The following is a 24,301-nucleotide window of genomic DNA, read 5'->3' as shown; positions in this document are numbered from 1 at the left end:
AGCGTCAGCAGCTTGGCTGCAGCGGGGTTTGCGGCTTTTGGCTGCTTTGGGTATTCACGATGCATATCGTGTTTATATTCCAAAGACCTCGGACACCGTGTACGTGTCCGATTCCCTTTTCAATCAATTCACCTGTACGTAGATACATAGGAATCACGCTTTTCATTGACTTTGATACATAAACTCTTACAAGTACAGCTAAATAGCGTAGCTGTTATCGTATACCTCTATCAGCGCCCTGACACCTTGGCCAACACTACAACTTCTAGTCAGTATTTCAACGATCTCAATTCGGGTCATCCTTATCCTCGCTGTTTTGTTTGTACCCACTTCTAACCTTAGTTGGGCTGCGATTTATTCGGACCTTCCGTCTCGCTAAAGTGTGTGCTTGGGGTTGATCCAGACGAGCTTCCATCTTCCGTCAACGATTCTTCTTATATAAAGCTCTCACTGGCTGGAGACCATACTTCAGATGCTGCTGAGTTGCTAGCTGCGTCTGCTTCCTTCGCCTCCCCTCCAGCAGAACTTGGAGCTCCTGGATTTCCCAAGCCAGTTGTTATCTGTTCGACCAGGCTTGTCTGAATATCATCCGTGGACTTCGTCATCTCGTCGTCTGGCTTCTGAGCCTCTGCATTTTCCTTCTCTGCCTTTTTGGCTGCCTTCCATATAGCTAACCGCTTAGCTCGCTCCTCTTCTTCGGTTCTCAAGCGCTGCTGGTCTGCTACCCAAGATTTTGTCTCCTTGACTGCATTCGCCGCAAAATGGCGATGGCTGATCAAGAATTCTTGCAACTGTGCAGGTGTAAAAGTATCCTTGGGGATATAGGTACTGAACTCTGTTGCCAACTTATCCAAGTGTTCTGTGTCAAGGAGTGAAGTGAGTGGTGTGGCATCTGAGTCCGATGAAAACATCCGAATGAACAACCACTTCGCACAGTCGGGCGACATACTACCCAAGAACACTTGGCGATCAATGCGACCAGGTCGCGTGAGCGCCTTGTCAAGCTTGTTGGCAAAGTTAGAAGTCATGATAACGATTCGGCCTTCTCGTGAAATGACGCCGTCCAGGACATTGAGAAGTCCAGAGAGGGTGACTCGTGAGCTACGTTTCTCTTGCTCTTCGTCGTGGGCGTTACATGTTATGCTACCTGTGCCTTTCTTCTTTTCTGTCTTCTTCTTGCGCTCTTCCTCTTCCATTTCATCTATTTCCGATTTTCTCTGAACGCCAACAGCATCGATGTCTTCTAGCAACACGATACCTGGACACAGAAGCTGTCAGCTGCTGCTCTAATATACTCTCACTAAAGAAAGAAATCATTAACGAGGGAATCATGAGTTACTTACATTTGGAGGGTAGTGCTTTGAACAGAATCTCAAGCTGCGAATCGTCACTGAGGCTAGGAATATGTAGCAAGTACAATTCCAGGCAAAAGTGTGTTGCCAGCGCCAGACAAAGGGACGTCTTTCCAGTCCCTGGTGGTCCGTAGAAAAGATAGCCCCGCCGATAAGGGATTCCTCGAATGGTGTAATAATGCCTTGTGCTTGGGTCGAGGTATAGCTCCATGTCCGCAACAAGTTCTGCCTTTGTTGTCTCGTCGAAGTGAACCGTTTCCAGCCGTCTCATCGGTCTTTGTATAGCGCCCTCCCTGGTATCTTAATCAGTACTGGGAAGCGAAATGGTAGAAGCGCGTTGAGAGACACTGGAAGAAGAGACACTTACCAGCGTGGATCATTGCCCAACACTTTACTGACACGCACAGAAATTTTCGCCTTTCTCCGTTCATCTGCAAAATCCCGGACAGTTTCCAAGAATCGTCTAATAGGATCTGTAGACCAGCCGAAAACCATGATGACAAGTGACTCGGTACCAGTCATAAGCTCCTCATTTGCTTCACGGAGCTCGTCCTCCCTACATCTGATCCGCCTAACAATGAAGGTATTCCGGTCGTGCTTAAAACGCAGCGTTTCGAAAGCTGGTAAGTAGTGGATTAGAGTCTTCCTCCCATCTGAAAAATCTTTTTGCTTCCCAAAATAGGTGAACTTACTACCAACGTCGCCGGTGCTTGCAACCAGTGATGTTGGGCTCCGTGCGTCCAGAACATTCGCCCCGATCCAGAGCTGGATATCCCTGTTAAGGTCATCGTGGGCTTTGATAAAGACGGAGGCTGTGAATAACTCCATGCAGGCAGAACATAATGTCGTGGCCAAATCTGTCACGACGTTGCCTAATTTCATCATGGTATTGCCGACCGTGATCGCTGTTTTTAAGGATTCGAGGTCGACTTTCAACCATGTTGCAAAGAACCTTCGGAAGAAGTCAAGGATGCGTCTCACATCGTGTCTGATCGAGATTAATTTACCAGAGCTGCCTCTGTTGAGGATGGATGGTCCTAGAGCTACTGGAGCTGTGGATAGAGTAGAGCGGTGGTGAAGATAGTTCGGCAGTGGTTTTGGCATGGCCGGATATGAACTCGCCGTGTGCACAACAAATGGAATATGTGGTATGTATTGAAGTTGCAAAAGGTTTGCCTTTTGGAGACAAACGACGGTATCAAGACTATGAGATGGAGAAGAAACAGAAGGTAGCCTCTGAATCAGCTTTGTATTTATACCTATTCGTGGTGGTGCAATGTGTCACGACGATGTGCTAGAGCAGTGCTAATAACACTTGATGTGGTGGGCAGAAAACGTTATTCATATGCTTTGGAGAGTAATTGACAGTCACGGAACATGGAAATCAGGAGAGTAAATTGGAATCCATCAGTGAACTAGGATTGGTGTGCTGAGATGAGAAACCTGGCTTACCAGCGAGACGCCTTTGAGATGAAAGCCAGACCGAGATTACAATCGATTACTCAGTCTCGGAAACGAGGCCATAACGATAAAGACAAATTGCATTGTAAAACGGCTCGAAAGAAAAGAAGCAAAGGATGGAAATCATTTTGTGTTAGACCCTTGATGTTCCGTATGTACTTCCGTGAATTACCCAGTGAAGACTCTTCGATATTTCAATTTCGAGCGGGGCTTCATCCCTCCTTGTGGACATGACACAGAATCTATCATTTACTTGCTCAAGAAGTTCTTCTTTTGCACATTAATCAGGTAATAAAAGCCAAAAATACCTCCCCAAAAATATTCGTCACTTGTAAACAAACTTTGGTAGCCATCAACGCCAGACTCATCTTTTCTCTTTTTTGGTTCTTCGCTCCTATCTCATTCACGGATTAATTTGTTGCCCCTTGAAAGAGGGTCAGGTTCAACCAACCGATGCAACAGCATCCAGAGCCGATTTTTCATGCAAGGGAAATAATACAACAAAATTCGCCATGGTTCTAGGCGTCTCTAGACCTACCATAAACATTTAGGAAACTTTCACGGAAGTAGAGCGAAGACCAGGACTCACCAATTTATACTCCAAAAAAGAACTCACTGGCTGCCTCCTTTCACTCAACCCCTTGTCTTGATCCCCATGATATGACACAGACAGTGAACAGAGCTTTTAACTTTATCAAACTGTGGTAGTAGCCGAAGAGGATGTAGAAAGGAATATACAAGATGTCCCGAGGATTTCGCCAAAAATGTGGAAGAGGCTTGATCATCTTCGAGGTGAATAGAATGAGAGCCAAAATGCACATCGAAGAACCTCTGGTGATCCCGAACCGATTGTTGGCGGCCATCTGATGACAGGATGCCGGAACAAAGAGTGGTGTTGGAAGACGTACAAGGAGCTCTGCAGGCCGAGTTTGGCTGTGATGTGACCAGGCGTGGGTTCCATGTTCCGAGAATTGGTAAGAACATGTAAGACCACTTTCTAGGCCATACCAAAGCGTGGTAAAGAGGGCAGTATCGTAGAATAGGGCGAAGTTGACGAAGCTCGACAGATAAATGGCATAAACAGACCAGGGTTGTGTCTTCCAAGGAGTTTGGTCGGAGAAGAGACTGGTGGAGTTTGATCGCCAAGTCGTGCGAATCCACCGATCCATCTGCTTGAAGAATTTTCCTGGTTCGCCGAGTGCAGTGACCATGGTGCTCTCAGGACAATTCTGGAACCAGACCTTATATTTGGTAATGCCAATGGTAAACCGGGTGAGGAGGTTGTCGTCATCAACAGCGAATCCGCTCTTTCCAACGATACCAAAGAGCCATGTCTCCCTGCAGTATTCCTGTTCGAAACGGGGGTGTCGAAAAATGTTGGTGCGATAGAAGACAGTGCGGCCGGACAGGACGAAGACAGCTTGATCGATGAAAATTGACGCGGTACATTCAAAGTTATGGCGTTCGAGGTAATTGCACGCGATGAAGTTGAGGAAGTTGGGGAAGGAGAACTCGAATGGCAGACGGCGTACTCGTTTGTTAGTGCCGACTCCACCGATCTGAGGATCTTCGAAGGGAGCTAGAGCAGCGGTGAGGTATCGATCACCCCAAAAGACGTGATCATCGGCAAGGGAGACGATTGAGGTTTGGACACTGTGGTAACGGAGAGTTAGTAAATGCCCCATCCGGACTTGTTGAGAAAACAGTAAACATGTCATTAGATAGTCTCTGGCGAGAATAGTGGCTGAGCAGTCTCAAACTTACTATTTGAGGGCCTCGAAAATTTGCTTACGCTTGGATGCCGTATCAATTTCCATAGCACGCATTCTGGTACGCGTTTTCCTGAGAGCCCTGGCTTTGTCCAGCTCCTCGGCGCAGACCCGTTGTGCCATGTAAAGTCGCTTTTCGCCCACAGTACTCACGATAATCTCCGCAGGTAGGTTGGCCAAGATAGTACTAAGTGTTTCTCTGAACTCAACATCGTCAATTGCTCCAATAGTAGGAATGATGACCGTGACATCTTGAGAAGTGACCGAGGGGTATCGTGGCAGAGGGTATGGTTTGTAAAGCAAGAACGAGATTGTATGGACGATAACTTTGATGAACTTGAACAGGAAAAGTACCTCGAATACTTTGAGCCATCCATTTTGATCAGACAGGATCTCCAAGCATGCACGAATCTCGTGGTGGTAAATGAATGTAAGATAAAGCCCACTGAAGAATTTGAATGGATACCAACTCCAGATGATTGACTTCGCTAGACGGGAGACATTGATGGTACTTGTCAGGAGGATGTGGAAAAACAGGTCAAAGTGGTCGTGACGCATGTTGAGAGTCAAGAGGTAAATTATGCATGAGATTGTTCTAGACGACTTGGGAAAAACAGAGTAGCATAAATGCAAGCAAATATTTTTGCTGTAGATTATATGTAGCTTGAGGGCATCTTCCATCTCAAAATTGAATGTCAATTTGACGCATAAAGAACGAGTAGGGATACGCCCCCACAACAAACAAGATGTATTTTTAACCTGCTCAAAGTCCAATTTAAGCCAAATTCATTGTTCTAAACAATGAAATCTGATATTGTTTCTACCAGAGTCTCGCACTTTGCGGTAACAGAACTCTTTGGTGCTTCTTTCCAACTTATCTGGCAGTCTTCAAGAATAGGAAATATTATAGCTGTGACCAGTAATGCGACATGGGGTTCTAAGTACAACACCATGAATAGTCACCATTGTCTTGAGGGTGAATAGGCCAGCCACAAAAGTGGAGAAAATGACCTAACAAAGACTCGCGAAGAAGACTAAGACTCCTTTGGGTTCAACAAATTACAATCCCTCAATCGAGTAAAGTTGCTTCGTGAGATTTAGACGACTCCTCTTTTTGAGGCAGCCGCTTTTAATGTGTCAACTATAACAGCTTTTCAAGCGTCCATCTTAAAACGACATAGATAGAAGCATTTGCAGCGGTCAAGCAGCTTCAAATGTAGAAAACCAATCAACTTACACTATCGTTGCTATATCCAGCTCTTCACACAATGACGACACAGAACTACAAGTGTCAAGCAGCACTCGAGAGCAGTGCGGACGCCATAGCGAAGGAGATGTCCGAAGCAAGAAGCGGCCCACTCCGACCAACATTCATTTCTAGGCCAGCCCCGTATAGCTCTGAGGGAAAAGACTTTGCATTCGCCTTCGACATCGATGGAGTCATATACAAATCCGGTGAACTTTGTCCCGGAGCGAAAGATGCGATGGAATGCATCAACCAAAACAACATCCCATTTATCTTTCTTACAAACGGTGGTGGGAAAACTGAATCTGTTCGCGCACAAGACATGTCGAAAAAGCTTGGAATAGACATCCGTGCTGAGCAATTCATCCAGGCACACACTCCTTTCAAGCAATACGCTCCCGAGTACAAAGACAAAGTAGTCCTGGTCCTTGGAGGAGTTGGAGATGCATGCAGACAGGTCGCCGAGTCGGCATATGGTTTCAAGAACGTCGTCACCAGCGCAGATCTCACAACAAATATCCCGTGCCTCTCACCTTTCAACGAGATCCATGGTGAGTACTTCAGCAAGACGGCCAGAGCTCTGCCAATAACCAAGAATGCTAGTGGAAGCAAAGGTGGCATCCAGATCTCAGCGATTTTTGTGTTCTCCTCCCCAAGAGAATGGTACCTCGACTTGCAGATCATTACCGACCTCCTGCTCTCCGAGCGTGGCATTTTCGGCACCGTCTCTTCCAAGAACAACAATCCCGACCTGCCAAACAAAGGATATCTCCAAGATGGACAACCCAAGCTGTACTTCTCCAATCCAGACATCACTTATGCCACGCAGTACCACATCCCCAGGCTATGCCAGGGCACTTTCAAGTAAGTTGTCCAGAAGCCGATCTTTTCCCCTTGAGAATGTCCGAATGCCATCCAGAGACAGGTCTTAAATCCGCAAATGTGGCGACAAATTCTGACTCCCTGTTACTTAGGGTAGCATTTAAAGGCATATGGACAAGCTTGACCGGCACGGATCTCATTGATCAGGAACACTACATACAAATTGGCAAACCAACTCAGCTCCAATTCGAATACGGCGAGCAGGCACTCCGAGAAGTGACCAAGGGAGATTTGAAGACGGTCTACATGGTTGGCGATGGACCTCAATCCGATATTGCAGGCGCTAATAGCTACCGTAGTCCATGGGGATCTTCATGGAAGAGTATTCTCGTGCAGACTGGCATCCATAAAGCTGGATCAGTACCTGAGCATGAGCCAACGGTGGAAGTGGTGAACGTTCTTGATGCGGTGCGATGGGGTCTGAAGCAGCAAGGTATTGAGATGTGAGGTTACAACCGGGTATAATTCGATGTGGTGCTGCTGGCAGCTGTAGTCGTCTTGGGTCGCATTTTGGACTGGTACATATGGGCTCAGCAATGCTCTGATATACGAAGTCTCTGCTGAACGGAGGCAATTTCGGAAAATTAATGTAAGCAGTTGTGTCGTCAACAATCGATGGTTTCGCATGATGTTTAGATGGCGTGACGGCTGAATAGCGATGCCTAGAGCATTTCGACAGATCTCCCATTATCCTTTCCGACAGAGAGTAATGCATGACGTATGATTGGTGAATGTTTGCCACTATGCTTGACGCTTCCTCCGAAATTTTCTTTTTGGTAGCAAGCCTGAAGAGAAGGACGCTTCATATATTGGGTATGATGGCGCTTATAATTCAGCCAGACCCATTATAAAACGCCCGCCTCTCAACATTCGTCTTGTGTGTATAATTCTTGAGATGGAAGACGAAGTTTGTGATTGATATTCGCGAGCCGGGAATATAAAGCTTTGCCGGACAGTCATCGCACTGGATCTGAGGAAACCACAAGTATTTGATGTCCTCTATTCTTCAAGTCAGCTCTATGTGCAATCAAAAAGGCGGAATAAATAACGTTCACCAGGAGTAGGTTGACCGGCAGCTGGCTCTGCACATGGAATGTTGGTTGGTTTGAATATAGCGCTGGGAAGCATGATACCACGAAACTTATGATCTGGGAAATTAGGTTCCAAAGCAGCTAAGTTCTTGATAATCCAAGCAGGTGGGGGAGGCTGTATATCATCCAGTACTCTCCAAACCAAGATTTTGCCTCATTGCACGTCCGCCGGCTTTACAAGACATACCTTGACATGGTCACTATAAAGCGATGGGAAGGGTGCGTCGAGAGAGCCCTCCTGTATGTATCGATGGCAGCGTAATATCCAGATATCCAAAGACAGGAGGTTTCTCGAGGAGGCTAGACATAATGTATTATTGATGTACGGATTTCTTCTTATGTGACTTCGAACGTACCATTTCATAGGATCTACCACGCTGTTTGATCCGTGGAGAACCAAAGTCGGCTTGGCAGCGAGGATTTCTCCCCCAGTCTGTTCGATTTCCAGTTCAGAGCTAATTCTAACAAGTAGCGATGCCAAAAGACGGCCTCAAGATGGGTTCCTCAAGTCAATCCTCTGTGATGGCACTTCCCACGTCGACTTTGCTGCAACTCAGTCTGCAGCCTCCTAGGGCTGCGATAAGTTGCTCGCATCAATGATCCTCTCGATGTCTCTTTCGAAGGGACGGGAAAGCTATTGGGCCAAAACCCGTTATACCAAGCCTGGGTTTGGTGCATTAGTCAAAGTTTCATGGTAGCATATCCGGCATGGCGGGTCGCTGATCTGAGGTGATCTCCGAGTATCTTCTTGATCTGGGTAGGCGGAAACCATATTTCACTGCTCGAGTCTCCGAAGACTGTGTTAAGGCGGCTTGTTTAAAGGCGGGCAATTCTGCTATCTGTCGTACATCTTCCCTCCTTCCAATGCTATGATTCTGATGCTCCGTAGATTCAGCCATTACAACCATTGTACGAGTTTTTTATCCTTGCGTGTCTGTTTCAGGCGTTTGTCGGATTCCTCCATGAATCACTCCTCCACTGAGCATATTCACATTACTTAATCCATTCGAGGTCGTCATGAATCCGTGTTCTAGCTCCGAATGCGCGATCAAATATGTGCTCCGCTTTCCAACCAGCACGTCTCGCTCTCTATCCATCAGTCCTGGGAGATTCGGCAATTGGATCGCTCCATGGTGATTGGACTTTATTCGAGACTCTGGTTTTCTGTTGCTTGCAGCTTCTTCGACTTGGGGCCAGCTTCGCATACTGTTTGTACGTGGTTACGAAGGTTCAGAACAATCAGCACAATGAAAGTTAAGGAGCCACTGTAGGTACGTTTTCAAATGTGCCGGCACTGAAAAGAGAGCAGCTGACCTCCAAAGCAGTGGTCCAGGCAAGGGTATCGAGGAACTCTCGACACTTCAGACCTATTTTACAATATTAAGGTCGCTTTTGTGAATTAAAAGTGGGCATTTTGTGGTGATGGTTGGTGAGAGACGCGCCAAAAACGCGCTGGACTGACGTTCCAGCTGTGCCCCACGAGAGCTCGGATCGCCTGAATCCGCCCCTTTTTCGCCTGCTCGCCGTAACGAAATACACCAGTAAAGTTGTTGATACTCTGTCTGTTTATCAGCGACGATAAGATTTGTGGCATGAAGGCGTCCAGTGATACTTTCATTGTCTTCAAGCTATAAATCTAACTACATGACCAGGCTATGTCTCGGCTCTAAAGTTATCATGAAGTGACTGAACGCAACACCCCGATGTCGATGCCTTCATTGCGAAAGATCTTTTTGACTTCATTTCCTCTCAACATTCGATGCCAAGTTGGACTTCGCACTTCGGGCAACCGGAAAGAGGTCAATGGCATACGAGAAAACTATAAACAGAAGTATGAGCAACCGATACTTTGAACAGAAACCTCAGAGCAGAACGACTTACCATAAATCCCAAAAACAAACGCCAAAATCCACTCCAACACGGCAGCAGCATTATACGTATCCGTAACCAAAGTAATAACAAAGGCAATTACCAGAGACACCTCTACAATAATGAAAGCAAGCTTGGTCCAAAACGACACTCTCAAAATCCTTTGCTCTCGTCCACCTAACTCACTTCGTCAGTCCAAGCATTCCAACAGTTTCAGGAAGTCGAATCAAATTGAAGGAAAGGGGCAAATACGAGCTCCAAGACTCTGATATTCCCAACAGCTACATGTAGCACTGGCAATATACCCCGCAATAAACACAAACAAGCAGATATTATGCACATTTCCATACCCCGCAGTATCGAAGATACTCAAGAACAGTAATCCCAATCCACCAATGACACCACACACAATGCTCGCGATCGAGAGCCGTTTCTCCGTCTGTGTGAAGTTCCGTACGAGCTGACCTCGATGCCGTAGCCATCGTTCCGAGATGAGTGAGAGGTCCATGCAGAGAGTTGTGATGGCGGCGCCGGTGATGAACAGTGGCTTTAGGCGGAAGGCTCCTATGTCGGAGATGTAGGGGATTGTTTGTGAGGAGTCCATGGTGCTGTAATGGGGTTGGCCAGTGGTTTGCCAGTAGATCATAAACGTTGCTAGCATACCAGACCAGAAGACGCCAGCGATGGCGGGCAGGATCTACCACTGATGTCAGTGGACGTGTCAAGCCGTGGAAGGGATAAGTCATCCACATACCCAGTACGGATATGTACGCATGTTGATTGACTTTGGTATGCTAGTTCTCGAGAACAACAACGGAAGAGTATACCAAAATGCAAGTACTGAACTGGGGATGGAAGCAATACAATCGATGAAATACAGTAGAGACTTTGGCAAGTAAACCACCAGAGGGAGCTCCATTCTTTATACTTTCGGCTGTGTTGATAACAAAACACACGATAGTGATATCAGTCTTATGAATCCAGATCCACAAACATAGCCACGTCCAAGACATGTATAATAATATACTTTTCACCAACCCACCCCAAAGTCCAAACGCTGACTTTGCAGCTGCAGCCGACTTCTTCAGCAAGAACTTCCATATCGACTGGTACTGCATCATCAAGACTCATACTACCAATAAACCACACTCAAAAACTATCAATGACGTACTTTCCATACTCTGAAGTGTGTATCAAGATAGCAAAGTAAGATATCCGTGGCCATGAAGCTGACAAGCAAATGCAGTAGTCCACGCGTCCGCTTCTTGGCCCAGACATAACAGACCTCATAGAGTCTGAAAATGCATCGGCGCTCTGAACTTTCCCACCGACTTCTCGGAATCTAGATGTCACACCGGATCATATAAAAAATGGACACGCCTTATCTCCGTGGATCTAGAAAATCACCAATGAAGATGGGATGTTGTGTGTGTGGGAGTGCCTCACGCGACTATGAAGCCGTAGGGCTGTGCAGCACTCTTGGCTCTTTTTCCAACCTGTCCTGTATCCAGAATACGGAATATGCACGAAAATTGATTGACGAGCAAACATACAAGAAGTCATGGATTCAGCCTGCTCAAGAATCCGGACATGTCTATCGCAACCCAGTTCCGATAGACACCCCAGAGACCAGTGGAGAGTTACTGCAGAAGTCTCCTTTAGGCAATGTACTCGGCGAGTCGGTGTTTGGAACAACATCTGCTCCGTCGATGGCATTGATTGGTCTTGACGAGTATACGGAAAGAGGTATGAATTTGGTATGTATACGTGGAGAAGAGGCTGAGTTCGAATGCGAAGGTCAAGCTTTCGTGAGTCCGGATCGTCCGGAGGAGACAACGCCAGGGCAGCGACAGTCATCACGTGCGGTGTTTGTTGTTTTTCTCGTTCAGCTTGCGATTCCCTCGAAGCCCTACGATTTGAAATTTCAGGCTGGTGTTCTGGTTCCAGAGATGCAAAGATTCGAATCCTTCTGGTTGGGAAATCGAACACCCTGGTTATCGCTAACATGTAGAATAATCATAATCATCATCATCATCATCAAATTTCCTTCGTTTCTACCCAATTACCACAAAGACGTAGCTAAACAAAGAGAGATCTCAAATCCAACACTTCCAAACCAACAAAACTCCAACCTTAAGTCATCGGCCTCATTACCCCACCCTCAACATTAGGCTCATGATGCTCAGCATGCTTCCCAGACAAAACCTCCTTCTCCTGATGCACCGCAACATGATTATTCAACAAATGGCTACAATCCTTCACAAACCACGCCGCCACCAGCCCAATAATCCCAAAAGGAATCGTCGACAGAAACACCCTCCTGAACGCATATGCATACGTGTCCTTCAACGCCTTGGCCGTCGCCGCCTTCACCTCCTCGGTGATGCCCGGCACAGCATCAAACACAAACGGCACACCAACAGCATTCTGAATCACAGCGGGGATGAGCTCTCCGAGGTTAGCAGGCGAGAATCCGTTCTGGATAGCAGCGGCTGCGATATTTGGTCCGAGTTTCTTGTTGATGATCGAGTTGAGGATGACAGCGAAGATGGCGTTGCCTACACTTCCTCCTGCGCTGCGGAAGGTACCGATCAGTCCTGCTGAGACGCCGAGTTCTTCCTGTGGGACGAAGAGTCCTGATGCGACGTAAGCGAGGGTGGTAACCCAGGCGAAACAGCATTGTCCGAAGAATTGGAAAGCCATCCACGCGGCTTTGTTGTTGGGGATGACGGCTGCGTAGGCGGCTGTGAAGACAGTTTGGATGACGAGCGCGACGATTATTTGCAGACGAACGTGCTTGATCTTATGAACCAAAGATGGGATGATCCAGCCTCCTAGCACTCCAGACATGTTTTGTGGGATCTGGGTGACTCCGATCTGGATCGGGTCGTTGGTGAACATGTAGAGTGTTGCTTGGGGACCGAGGGTTGTGATGGCCTGCCAGATCATACCTGCAACGAATAGGACGACGAGATGGACGGTGAACTCGCTGTACATGGCGAAGAGGTGGAATGGGAAGATGGGATTCTTCGGAATAGTGAAATCGTAAACGAAGCAGCCTGCGAAAACGATAGCACCGATCGTGACAGTGGATCCCACGACAGCTTTGGAATACGTCGCGTTTCCAAGGTAGGTCAATCCAACGAGGAATATGGTGAGCCCAGCAGCGAAGAGGAAGAGGCCGATGAAATCCAGCTCTGCAAATTCCTGCCAACGAGTCTTGTCGTAATCATTGCGAGGACGTGAAGGAGGGAAGTAGAAGATCGCCGTTCCAACGATACAGACCACCGAGTAAATAATGGCGATATAGTAACACCACCTCCAGTTGGCGTGGATGACCAGTAAGTTCGCAATGAGAACTCCGAGACCAGCGAATGGGATGTTGATCGCGAATTCGGTCCATCCAAGCCCGATTCCTCTGCTTCCAGTCAGAAAAGATCGCAGATATTACAGCGGGGAGAACCCACCTGTACTTATTTGGCAGCAACTCAATAATGCCTGGATATGAAACAAAAATAACACCCGCTCCAAATCCAATAATCGTCGATCCAGCGGCAACAGTCGTAACCTTATTCGCCGTCGCTCCCACAATCTGCCAATATCGAGTCAGTCAAACTCTCACCCACCACTCTCAACCAAACACCAAGGTGAAGAAGAACATAAGAGAGCAAGAACATACCGCCCCGACCAACGTAATGACCTGCCCCGAAATGAGCACATATCTCCGCCCAAAGATATCACTGAAACCACCCGCAATGGAAAACGACACCGCAGACGCAACAGACCATCCACCAGGGATCCAAACTATGTTCTCCATATCGCCGAGCGTCTGCCCGATGTGTGCAAGAATGCCAGACACTAATATCAAACCGCAGGAGATGGCCGCCACGTATGAAAGGCCCATGAACTGTCCGGTACTGGTCAGCTTCTTGAGTTCTTGTAAAAGGGGTGAGTACTGGAAAGGGGATTGGATGGGAATTGAGAGGCTGGTGGACCTACGAAAATCGCCATGATAGTCGACGCTGATACCCTCTCCGCTGGGCCATCGTCTGCTGGTGTTGAGGTCGTGTGTACATTTCGGTCGGAATTGCTGTTGTCGGAGCTCGAGAAGTGTTCTGATTTCGCGTGGATCTGCTCCACGTTCTCCGACAGAGGCTTCTCGGAGATCTGGGTAGCGTCTGCCATTGTGTCGATTGAATCGTTCCGTCGATGCAGATGCCAATTTGTGAAGCTGTGCTGCTTGATGGGTAGGTTGTTTGGTTTCCCTCAGATAAATCCGTTGAACTGTGACCGTGCTTTCTTGCAGTCCCGATTCTGTGTGGATGTAGAGATGTCCTCGGGACTCCAGATCAAATCATCCAAATCGCAAGCTACGAATGGAAAAAGAAAACGTCCTGTTCAAATCCGTTTCTCACATCCAAAGCATCTGAATTAAGTTGCCTTCCCAGTCTCGTGCCGTCTTCATGCCTTCCTTATACCCATCCAGCGAACTTCCTTCACAGCGTCACAGGGGCCCCACATCGATCCTAACTAAATTGACTTTCAGCCAGGTCGAATAACCACCCCTCTCGCGTGTTCTTGTTCCTGCTAAGCCTAAACTCGAGACGTCGTCGTCCTGCACTCAAAATCTTGTTAATTAAGCAACTTCCTCTCCATCGCTGGGGTCTGACTGGACGCCTCGTAATGCGGATCTGGGAATCTGGAGTATGGAGTCTGGAGTAGTCTGGGGTCTGGGGCCGCTGCTGGGTAGGTAGGTAAATCATTCACCAGGGCAGGTAGGTAAGGTTGGTAATACTGTATGGGGTCGATGTCCCACTTCGAACCTAAAATGCCATGTGTTCGCGTTGCCTAACTTGCCTTTGCCCAGGCTCAGAAGGTTCAGTCGCTTGGCCAGCCACGTTTCGGCAGTTCCTCCACACTCCTTCGCTCGACGGGCATTTCACACACGGGTTACGGGATCTGCACCGAAGACGTCGGCACGCTTCCTTCTGAAGCCACTACTGAGGCTTCTGAGTCTTCTGAGGCTTTTGAGGCGCTGACTTTCTAACCACAAACCGGATAATTCCCACATGCCAGAAAGTTAAGTTTGCCGCCATGGAGGAGCTGCGGAGAGAATTGACTGCCGTCCTCCGTGGACAATAATAATCCCACCTTATACGAATGCGAATGTGGGACCTTTTGAGATCTGTGCTCAGCCAGCAGGAAGCGGTCAGCAGAAGAGAGGGAGCGTAAAAGCTGAGGTAAGATTTGATCTATTATGCATACAAGTAAGTAATTTCCAGTGCTGGATAGGCAAATGCAATCTATTCAGGTACAACAATGTATCCCGGATCCAGAGCCTAAAGCCATCTGGTAACGATTAATCAAACCCAGAAGCTTGATAACCAGGATCCTCACTATCTGGATCGAGAGGGTCAGTCCAGCCCTGCCGGAAGAATTGAAACTGTACATACAGGCGAGGCGAGAAACTCGATTGGCTGTGATGGAACAGGCTTTAACGAGACAACAAACTATAACAACGCATGATGCTAAAAATCTTTCGCCAGCTACAGCACGTTGATATTATTCAAAAGAGATAGAAGCAAGAAATAAAGCCAGCAAGGTCAAAGTGAGGCTCTGGGCATGTCAAATTACCTAACTTAGGTACCTAAAATGATCAATCCAATGCATGTGACCGACAGTTTCGTGACTTCCATTGTTCCTAAGGTACCTAGCCCTTTCCTGCAGCACCGTGATGATACTTTTTAAAGACAAGAAGACAGAAGTACGCAAGCAAAGCAAGCAAGCAAGTAGAGTTATCTAAACCTCTGGGACTTTCAAGATGAACAATCTCAGAAATGTCGTCCGGTAGTCTCGTGACATTATTCCCAGCCGTCTCGCAGGTGAATGAAAGCTACGTCCATCATCCAGGACTTCAGCTGCGCAGGATGAAAGAACAGAGTAGGGCTGCATTCACAGTCAGGTCTTGTGCCCTATCACAAATTTTCACACGCAGGAATAAACGCACAAACAAACATTTATCGAATTTGCATTCAATTTCTAATCAACCACTACCTCGAGTAGAGACTTCCAGGTATGAACAGCCCTTGGCCTCGCGCTGGCCCCGTCAGGGAAAAGCTGCCCGGGATAGAAGCTTGTCCCCCAATTCGAGTGCCTCAGACATCCTCTCGAGAATATGTCCATCCATCCTTATCGTCCTTCCTTTCATGTGTTGATGTGTGAGAATTGCCTTATTTTTCGAAGAAAATAGAGAACCAGTCCGTAGATCAGGCCTCGAATAGAGCAAAGGAAAATGGTATCTTTACAAAGGCAAAAGTAAACTCCAAACAGATATGCAGATGCGAAGTGTGATGTCCCATCCATCATTCCTTCCAAACGCCAACGCTAAAGGAGTAGGTAAAGCAAACGCAAACCCCCCAAGTTCAATCGACTCCAGTCCTGTACAGAGAAAGATGATGATCGTGTAAGAAAAAGGACAGGTGAAGGAAATCGTATGTGTGATTCGCTGATGTGAAGTTAAACCCGATTCATGTCAGGACGGCCAGTGGCTGGACGACTTGAGCTGATGCGGGATGACTCAAGGGATTCGAGGAGAGTAATTGAGTCGTCCTCTGAATGGAAAACGTGAGGGCTGTAAGGTCTAGAGGTTGGACCGATGACAGTAGATTCTGGGCTGTGGTAGTCCATACAAGCCTCATCGCGGGGATGATCGAAAATGTAGTGGTCGATGAAAGCATCCTTGAGAACGTCGCTGATGTCCTGAGCAGTCCACTTCCAATTTCGGCGATCCTTGATACTCTCCCAGGTTTGACTGCAACAGTGTCTGCTCATTAGAATGTAGATGATTGAGTTCCAGAATCCTTGGAGTGGCAGAACGCAAGATGCGGCGTATTCGAGTGCAACGCTGACCTGCTTTGGATGAACCACACTGTAGAGGCGATTGGCAGACGAGGGGATCCAGGTGATCAACATGATAAAGAAGAAGAAGAGTGCGACAGTTCCCATGATCTGCAGTGCAGTGTCTGCACGACCAGAATTGCGTGGAGGATCTTGAAGAGTAGGGTTTGCACTTGGTGAGATGCCACCGTCTGTTGTGCCAGCCGTAGAGTTGAGACGCGAGGGGATCTCAGAAGCAGCAATGCTTGCTCCATCTTTTTGATCACCAGGGTAGGGTGGGACTGCAATCGAGCCGCCAGTTATTTGACAGTTGTAGGTACGAGCGGGGGCTGATGGTCGGGGGTATCGGTTTAGATTCCTATCTGGCATCTCATTCAGCGGCATCGCTGGTTGTACGACCGCTGGTTCTGTTTGAAAGGAGATGTCTGTGGTTCGAATACCGGTGATGGGAGCGTTGTTGGATGGAACAGTTGGTCTTTGGGCTGGTCGTCTACTGAAACCATTAAGAATGGAATAGTTGCTCAAGAGAGTAACCAAGAGCCGAGCGTAAATTGCAATAGTTGCAATACAGATAATCCTGCAACCTGTTAGGACTTATTGTCAGATCAGAGCAAGATTGGCTTACCAGATTGGACCGTAGAAAAGGTACATTCGATAATGGTCCCAGTTAGGGGCGATCCAGCACCACAATGTGGCGTTGCCGTACATTGGTCCCTTTTCCTCTGTCTCGACCCAGAGTAGAATGAAGGCCAAGAGGAAGGTAATGCCGTAGCAAAAGACACAATACCACTTCTCAAGACTCTTCAGGTGCTTGGCTCTGTAACGCCAATAGAATGTCAGATAGACGTTTATGGCTAGAATGAATGCCCACAAAGCATCAGCCGGCATGAACCTAGAGATCGAGTCAGCTTCTCATTCGAAACAGAGTCTGTGGTCTCCGTGGCAGTCTCCGTGGCAGATTGAACGAGTTAAGCATACTCACATTTGGATCAAGAATGACTGAGTCTTGCAAAGCACCGGATCCGAGACAGAGGTACCAGAGATTGCGTCCCTCGATATGAGAGTTCCAACACAGGTGAAGAAATTGCCAACAGAAGCAAAGAATATCAGGCGGTTGATGGACTTGTGGAAAGCCTTACAGAACAGGAAGGAAGTGATGATGAAGCAAATTCCGATGAGAGACAGGCTTGCGGCGGTTCTTTCGATGATGGAAAGTTGCCAGAGTGTGTCCTCTGACAGATCCTTGACCAACATCTTGGCGAATCTTTGCTTGAGATCGACTGAGGATGTTTGAACGCGGTCTCAACCGCAAGGTTGGGGAAGATGGGATGAGTCAAGGACAGTGAAGCACAGCAGAAGTGCCGTGCAGTGATACAGAGAAGTTAGAAGACGTTGCGTTGTGGCTCTTAGAGGCCGAGCAACGTCGACGTTGTGATGTTGAGGTTGAAAGAAGAGAGAACTTCGAAGTCAGGAGAATTTCGAATGATAGGAGTTTGTGTGCTGCTCGGCTAGCTCAAAGGTGAGGCCTTCAGTCTTTGTCTATCTCGCGATATCGCGAAGTGGGGTTGTTCCCTCGTGGTTGTCGGAGGTGGTCGGAGGTGGTCGTTTGTTTTGCCGACGGCAGTGAGGTGTGAAGCGAGATATCTCAACAAGAAATACGCAAGTCCAGATCAGCGGCTTCAAGTACCTCAAGCATTACCAGTAATACACATCCATCTTATCTCATCTGTCCAATCGTATCCCAGACCTCGGCCGCAAGACAGAACAGAACAGCACTGGATTGAGCAGGGCCCGAGAGCACAGACAGGAGTAGAGATCTCTGTGACCCTAAGGAACGGCCGGTAGAGCGTTGCAACGTCTGGGGATCGCAGTGATGTGCAGAAGCAGGGCTGAACAATAGATGTAATAGAGAAGTTCGTGAGAAGTGTGTATTCCTGTCCCTGGCTGCGGCCACCCGCTACCTTGTACTGCTTACCTGCCCTTCACAGATCTGCTGCAACAGGGCTATCTGCAGGCTTGCACATGCACAAGCTTGTAGCCTTGACTAGGATCTGGGGACATGGGATTATCCAGGACGTGAAGGACGTGCAGCTCGAAAGACGACTGAGTTGAAACAACAGGGAAGAGAAGACGACTGGGAAGCTCAGCTCGAATGCACAAACGGGCGTCGCTAAACACAGTCAATTGCACTCTCGGTTCCAGAATTGGGTAGAGAACAGCAGTCCACCCGAACAGTGCACTGCCTGCGCGTGCACATGAGCCAAGAATAGCACCGCGGATATCAAGACTTGGACTGCAGGGGAAACGGAGGAAAGGCAAGGCTGACAGGCATCGGCCAAGGGCGGGGTAGTTGGGCAGACCTGGTCTGGCATAAGACAGAAGAGAGAATGAAGATGGAGAAAAGATAAGGAGGGAGGGAGGGGGACATAAAAAGAATTGATTGAATGACATGCATACCTACGTTCATCAGAGCTTTGGCAGCTTATTGAAGTGTGACCAGGTGAATCCAAGTATTACCGCTGTCGGCCATAAGAGATGCAAGCTAGAAAGAAGTCGCACTTTCCGGGCCCGGTCAGATGAAGAACAGCAGTGCCACCTCAGGAAGGCGCAAAAGGATCTCAGCGACTGGTTGAGAACATGCCATGGAAGGCAGGAACAACCACCAGAAGAGCCCACACCTCATGGCATGTTAAGGTAAGGTAAGGTAAGGTATTGTCATGGCCGAGACTTTGCAGGCCTAGGTGTCCAAACATCAACGGCTTGGTCCTGCAACCTGTGCTGTGCTCTCCGTCGTCAAGCAGCCAAGTCGAGTCCAGCCCAGCAGAATGATGCACTCATTCATCCATGGATTTGCGCTACAAGGAGTCCATTTGTGCTCCCCCAGCTCTTATCTTCGCCACACCGTTGCGGTGTCACGGCATATTCTCGAGTCGGATTTAGCGCTGCGATGGAGATTTGAGGTGTTGCAGACACTCACTCTATTCCGAGCACTTGAAGGTTCCGGCAGAGGAGAGGGTGAAGCCACTCAGGCTTCTAGCCTTCTAGAGCTGATGAAGGGCGGTTGGGCAAAGGCCTGATCAGGTCATCAGATAAATTCTGTGCCGTCCTGTGCGGTGCTTTCCAGTGGTGCAGAGCAGAGCTCGCTGTTGGGCTGAAGTCAAAATAGGGTCCTCGACACCTGCACGCACCGCGATCCGGGTCCTGCAAATCAAAGGGGTGCCCTCTCGTACCCTAGCAAATGCTGGGATCCAGCGTCGTTCAGTAATTCGAGTGTCCAGTAAAACTCCTGTCTGGTGGTTGCCAAGAGAGGCGGGGAAGCTGTCAGAGCCCGCGCTTGGAAAACCTCCAGCAACCCTCGAGAGGGACTTCGGATTGACTGCCTGAATTGAGTACATATAGTTGGCATGGGACAGCACAGACAAAGATCTTCTCTCCCATGCAGATTGCGGCCCAGAGCTCAACTGGCGCGAGGAACCAGGGGTAAATGCCGTTGTCCATCCTTCCCGAATCCTTGTCGCATGCCTTGGCTCATATCTCCACACTGGCTGGCATCGTTGTTTTTACGAAGTTAGCGAGCGATGCCTATGCCCTTTCCCGGATACCAGATTTGTATCGTATCAATTTCCGAGTCATAATTATGTACATTACAACCGAGATTTTGTGACCAAGAATCTAATTAAAGTTTGATTGCATCCAGAAAACTGGAAACAAGGAGCAGCGACGTGCTGTGCTAGGGTTCGGAAGTACTTCGTTGCAATGACTGCAGCTCGAGAAACACAACCGGTGGTATTCTGGAGACGACTCGGCGAACATCTGCCAATACCAGACTCACCGACAGACTCTTTCTACGAGCGGCACACTTTCTTGAATCTGATGTCTTGGACAATTACTCCTCGCAGCCTGGTCACGAATGAGAAGCTCTCCAGGCTTGGTCCTCCCCGGAGCACTGGGCTCTCTGACTGCGCCTTGCTGGTACGTGTTTATACGAAATGGGAAGGATACCTAAACGAAACCTCGTCAAAGTCCAATGCTGATAAGATAGGTAGGGCTTTGATGAGCAAATTAAGATTCGGCTGACGTACTGTACTCCCGTTCTGCTTTGGTAACAAGCCTTGGACCCCCATCACATCCCGTGCATCGGCATGCATCACAAGATGCATTGCACAGCGGGCGGCAATGAAGAAAGTTGACAGCGGGAGCGGATCAGACCGAGGAAGCCTCATGGTACGGAAAAACAAAACAAAACAGGCCTCCTACCGTCCGTATCAAGCTGCTTAATCAGGTAGGAGGTCCATCTGTGGCTATCGTAAGTTCAATCGAGGTTGGTGGCACAAAGTAAGATTCTCGTATCAGCTTACCATTCTCTGAAGCAACCGCGTCTTGAGGACGAAGTCATACTCAAAATCGCAAATTTTATAAGACTGCTGTGCCATTAGAAGCCACACCGTTCTCGCCATGGGCATGAGAAACTCTTGGCGAGTGTCTATCCCACGGTCATCCAATATGATTGGACGTCTCGTTACCACTCTTTGTACCACCTCAACACACCGTTCATGCTGGGAAACATGGTGGCTTCAAACTTCAACGCTTTCAGTGAGTCCTCTTTTTGCAACAACTTGCGAGCTCAAAAGTTCGAAGCCCATGCTCCCCTCAATCTCATCAAACAAAGTGATACCGTCACTCGAAATAGCCATCGATAATCTGACTTGATCATCCTCTAGACCAGCAACTATCACAATCGCAAAAGAGTAACCCTACTTTATGATCGCCGCACGTCTCTTTACCAGGCCTGTCAATTTGGTCCCCTACCCCCGCAATGGATCCTCACGTTTCAGGAGCTTCCTCCGTCCCCTGCTGTCCTTCCCGTCACTCGAATCCTCGATATCATCCGGAAGCATACTTTGTTCAGGCCGCAATATCCAAGACTGCCGATGTGGGTCGTTTTATCTTTGATGTATGCAGAGACAGGGCTAGGCCAGTCTGCTGGGAAAGAAGGAGAGCTCTGCTCTGTCACTTTTTGGTTGAAGAATCGGAGCTTTGGATCGTGATGGAATCGGTTTGTGGGGTGCCCTCTCCACTCTGATCCCCACACAAGCTGAAGCTTGAGCTTTCCTCGGCTTGTTGGACATGTTGAGAAGCTACAGCAGAAGAAATTCAGGGATTTCAACTACTTACTATCTGTACTTCCTATTTTCCGCATTTCACTCTTCTCCTTCCTTCCAATATACCATAGCTCTCCAAGTAACACAAATCGTCCAAGACATGAAATCCATTTCACTTATCATCACTAACAGCTCTTCAGCTCAGCCAAATACCACAGCCAAGAGATCGTCTAATCACACCGCTACGAGAACAGAGTTCTCCTGCTACCTGCCCCTCGGCGGCTCGGCCTCGCTTCCATATCGCACTTCAACGTCGAAATTCTCGAGCCCCACCATCTCCCCCTCATTTCTTCTACTAGCGCCTCCTGCTGCTTCGCGAAAAGGTTCCTCCTCTGGTCCCGTCTTGTTTCAGCAAAACCTGCTGGATCTGGACTACCACGAGGTGGGTCTTGGTATGCTAGATCCTGGTTGGCCTTAAACAGAGGGGCAGCAGTGGAGTGACAGTACAATTTGGAATGCGGAGGCTGGGAGAGTTGGAGAGTCAATTGAGTATGAGTGTGACTGGGTGAAAATACATGTAAGAGAAGCAAAATACAAAGGTAGGTACTTCGATCCCTTACCATTGTTAAAATGCTAGGGGTAAGGTTGCGTCAAGTACAAAACCTAGCCTTGGAAATTAACACATTCCACAGTCTCAAGCTTGTTGGCATTGGCTATCTAATTATACGGCTATATATGATCCTGGTTCTGGTGGATGTGGAGGTGACAGCGACAGTGGAGGTGGCTGTCTTCGGTACCATAAGATCGATCAGGTGGTAAAGCATCAAGTGGGTAGGTACGTCAGCTATTGCTTCTCCACCACTACTCTCTTAGCCCAGAGTACGAAAAGTGGTCGTGCTCGCTTGCGCTTATTTGCACTTTAGTCATTCTTTCATGTTCTTCTACGTTTCTCGCAGAGTCGCAGTTCCTTCCCCCCCTTCTTATCTGTGCCTGGGGACGGGAGGAACATCGCAAATCAGTACAGAGTCGCAGGAAAATACCCAACTAGGTATGTATGCCAAGTCTCAATGTCTATTTCAGTTCTTCCCACATCAAATTCAGGAGGGTCTCATCTGGATCTGAATACGGGTCCGTTTTCGACTTCCTGCTGAGTATATCTATACACCAGCACCGAACTCTGATGGCCTGGCTTCAACATTCGAGAGTGCGGTATTCCCATGAGTGAGGAGATACACTGTAGTCAATTTTGTCACAGTCTTGTGCAAAGTCTTACCAAAAGAGACATTGAAGGACGCATTTCAAATTCCAGAGTAGGTGCTTTCAGTTCAATAGCTGTAGTCGGCCAACATAGAACTCGTTCCCTTATGAGGATACCTATTCCAAATCTACTTTCAGCTGTCACAATATCAAATTATTCCCTCCATCCATCGCTGTCTCAAAATTTTCTCCACCTGCGATAGTCATATGCAAGTCCTCAGCTTGAAACATTTTCATAAATCGGGAATCTCAATACAGCCTTTCAACCACCTTCCATAACACAGAAGCCACTTCCAAATCAGAATCCAGACCGAGAACTTCCATCTGACGTCCACCCATCCAAGATATTCTTCAACCTCGCCGTCCAGATCTCAAGATCCCAGCTTCCACGTACCGCAAGATCATCGCATATCCAGCGACGCCACATCAAGCGTCCACAAGCGTACCACTCCGTCGGAGTCCACGATCAGATCTAGGACATTGATCTGGTCTTCGCCACGGCTCCGGGGACTGGGTTGAGGCGACTGTCTTTGATGTTGTGATGTGGTAGGACGTGTGTTGCTCACATGCTGGTCTGAGTCCAAACAAGCTGGCGGAGGGGTTGTGGAATCGTTGTGCGACGTGATAGATGATATGGACGGGGCTTCTGGTGGATTCTTGCATTCTTGAACAGAGGCGATACATTGGTACCTGAGAAAAGCGAGATACTGCTAGTCAGAGCTCAACAAGCATGTAAGTGTATATATACACCGCAGTTCTCCAGCTTCAATCTCCTCCTTTCCCAGCATCAGGCATAGCATCCTCATCTGTCTGCTCTCTTCACAAATACCATTCGAAGCGAATTCAAACGAAACAACTCCCTCACCAATCCCCACCAACAACAAGAATGCATCTCCCTCTCACTACGATCCTCGCCCTCCTCCCAATCATCCTCGCCTCTCCACTAGCGGTATGTGTTCCCTCTCCTCGGTCACTCCCAACCAAGTAAGATCTCAACTCCTAACACCCCACACAGAGCCAAAACATCAACAACGCTGCAACCTCCAGCATCCCCAAGCGCGCCGCCCCCGAAGTCTCCATCCTCCCCATCCCCAACCCCCCCACACCACCAACACCCATCTCCCCACCCGTCCCCTCCACTTCCGCCACTCTCCAAGACCTCCTCGCCTTCTGCGCCTCCGGTACCGTGGCAGCCAACCTCCCCGCTGTCCAACAATTCTGCGCTTTGATTTCTGGGATTGCGAATACGGCGGGAGGCATTAGTGGAGGAGGCGGACTTGGAGGAGGGTTGGGAGGGATTATACCGCCGTTGCCGCCGGTGCCGGGGGTGCCGGTTATTCCTGGGTTGGGGGGGAAGGGGGGGTTGCCTGTTTGA

General features: G+C 48.3%; 7 protein-coding genes across 7 annotated transcripts; 2 read left to right on the top strand and 5 right to left on the bottom strand.

Annotated features, from left to right (window-relative positions):
• Positions 1–63: 63 nt before the first annotated feature.
• On the bottom strand, positions 64–2,569 carry ONS95_002583 (uncharacterized protein). The gene is made up of 4 exons (XM_058495845.1): positions 2,045–2,569; positions 1,720–1,972; positions 1,344–1,645; positions 64–1,258 (listed from the first exon to the last, which is right to left on the bottom strand). The coding sequence occupies exons 1-4, from the start codon at positions 2,454–2,456 to the stop codon at positions 435–437; spliced, it is 1,791 nt and encodes a 596-aa protein (XP_058354573.1). The 5' UTR covers positions 2,457–2,569; the 3' UTR covers positions 64–434.
• Positions 2,570–3,442: 873 nt separating this feature from the next.
• On the bottom strand, positions 3,443–5,140 carry ONS95_002582 (uncharacterized protein; the record flags this gene model as incomplete). The annotated part of the gene is made up of 2 exons (XM_058495844.1): positions 3,443–4,466; positions 4,578–5,140. 2 exons carry the CDS (start codon positions 5,138–5,140, stop codon positions 3,443–3,445), a joined length of 1,587 nt encoding a protein of 528 aa, XP_058354572.1.
• Positions 5,141–5,850: 710 nt separating this feature from the next.
• ONS95_002581 (uncharacterized protein) lies at positions 5,851–6,696 on the top strand (the record flags this gene model as incomplete). The annotated part of the gene is made up of 1 exon (XM_058495843.1): positions 5,851–6,696. The coding sequence occupies one exon, from the start codon at positions 5,851–5,853 to the stop codon at positions 6,694–6,696; it is 846 nt and encodes a 281-aa protein (XP_058354571.1).
• A 2,844-nt stretch (positions 6,697–9,540) lies between these two features.
• Positions 9,541–10,445, bottom strand: ONS95_002580 (uncharacterized protein; the record flags this gene model as incomplete). The annotated part of the gene is made up of 4 exons (XM_058495842.1): positions 9,541–9,620; positions 9,683–9,847; positions 9,923–10,367; positions 10,425–10,445. 4 exons carry the CDS (start codon positions 10,443–10,445, stop codon positions 9,541–9,543), a joined length of 711 nt encoding a protein of 236 aa, XP_058354570.1.
• A 1,358-nt stretch (positions 10,446–11,803) lies between these two features.
• ONS95_002579 (uncharacterized protein) lies at positions 11,804–13,855 on the bottom strand (the record flags this gene model as incomplete). The annotated part of the gene is made up of 4 exons (XM_058495841.1): positions 11,804–13,088; positions 13,138–13,262; positions 13,350–13,577; positions 13,670–13,855. 4 exons carry the CDS (start codon positions 13,853–13,855, stop codon positions 11,804–11,806), a joined length of 1,824 nt encoding a protein of 607 aa, XP_058354569.1.
• A 2,331-nt stretch (positions 13,856–16,186) lies between these two features.
• ONS95_002578 (uncharacterized protein) lies at positions 16,187–17,821 on the bottom strand (the record flags this gene model as incomplete). Its single annotated transcript, XM_058495840.1, has 3 exons — positions 16,187–17,144; positions 17,193–17,459; positions 17,550–17,821. The coding sequence occupies 3 exons, from the start codon at positions 17,819–17,821 to the stop codon at positions 16,187–16,189; spliced, it is 1,497 nt and encodes a 498-aa protein (XP_058354568.1).
• Positions 17,822–21,288: 3,467 nt separating this feature from the next.
• ONS95_002577 (uncharacterized protein) lies at positions 21,289–24,301 on the top strand (the record flags this gene model as incomplete). The annotated part of the gene is made up of 6 exons (XM_058495839.1): positions 21,289–21,521; positions 21,870–22,268; positions 22,362–22,504; positions 22,593–22,717; positions 22,838–23,875; positions 23,942–24,301. Exons 5-6 carry the CDS (start codon positions 23,813–23,815, stop codon positions 24,299–24,301), a joined length of 423 nt encoding a protein of 140 aa, XP_058354567.1. The 5' UTR covers positions 21,289–21,521; positions 21,870–22,268; positions 22,362–22,504; positions 22,593–22,717; positions 22,838–23,812.

The sequence above is a fragment of the Cadophora gregata genome, assembly GCF_030347475.1.
Source record: "Cadophora gregata isolate MNR1 chromosome Unknown scaffold_11, whole genome shotgun sequence".
NCBI lineage: Eukaryota > Fungi > Ascomycota > Leotiomycetes > Helotiales > Ploettnerulaceae > Cadophora > Cadophora gregata.
The sequence above is the reverse complement of the archived record's forward strand: the minus strand, read 5'-3'. Positions and strand labels throughout refer to the sequence as shown.

Excerpts from the sequence above, each read along its gene's own strand:
- ONS95_002583 (XM_058495845.1), bottom strand. The coding sequence starts at position 2,456 with ATGCCAAAACCACTGCCGAACTATCTTCACCACCGCTCTACTCTATCC. Across the intron at positions 1,973-2,044 it reads AAGCACCGGCGACGTTGGTA|CTTTCGAAACGCTGCGTTTT; the intron begins GTAAGTTCACCT and ends ACTACTTACCAG. Across the intron at positions 1,259-1,343 it reads CAAAGCACTACCCTCCAAAT|GTATCGTGTTGCTAGAAGAC; the intron begins GTAAGTAACTCA and ends TTCTGTGTCCAG.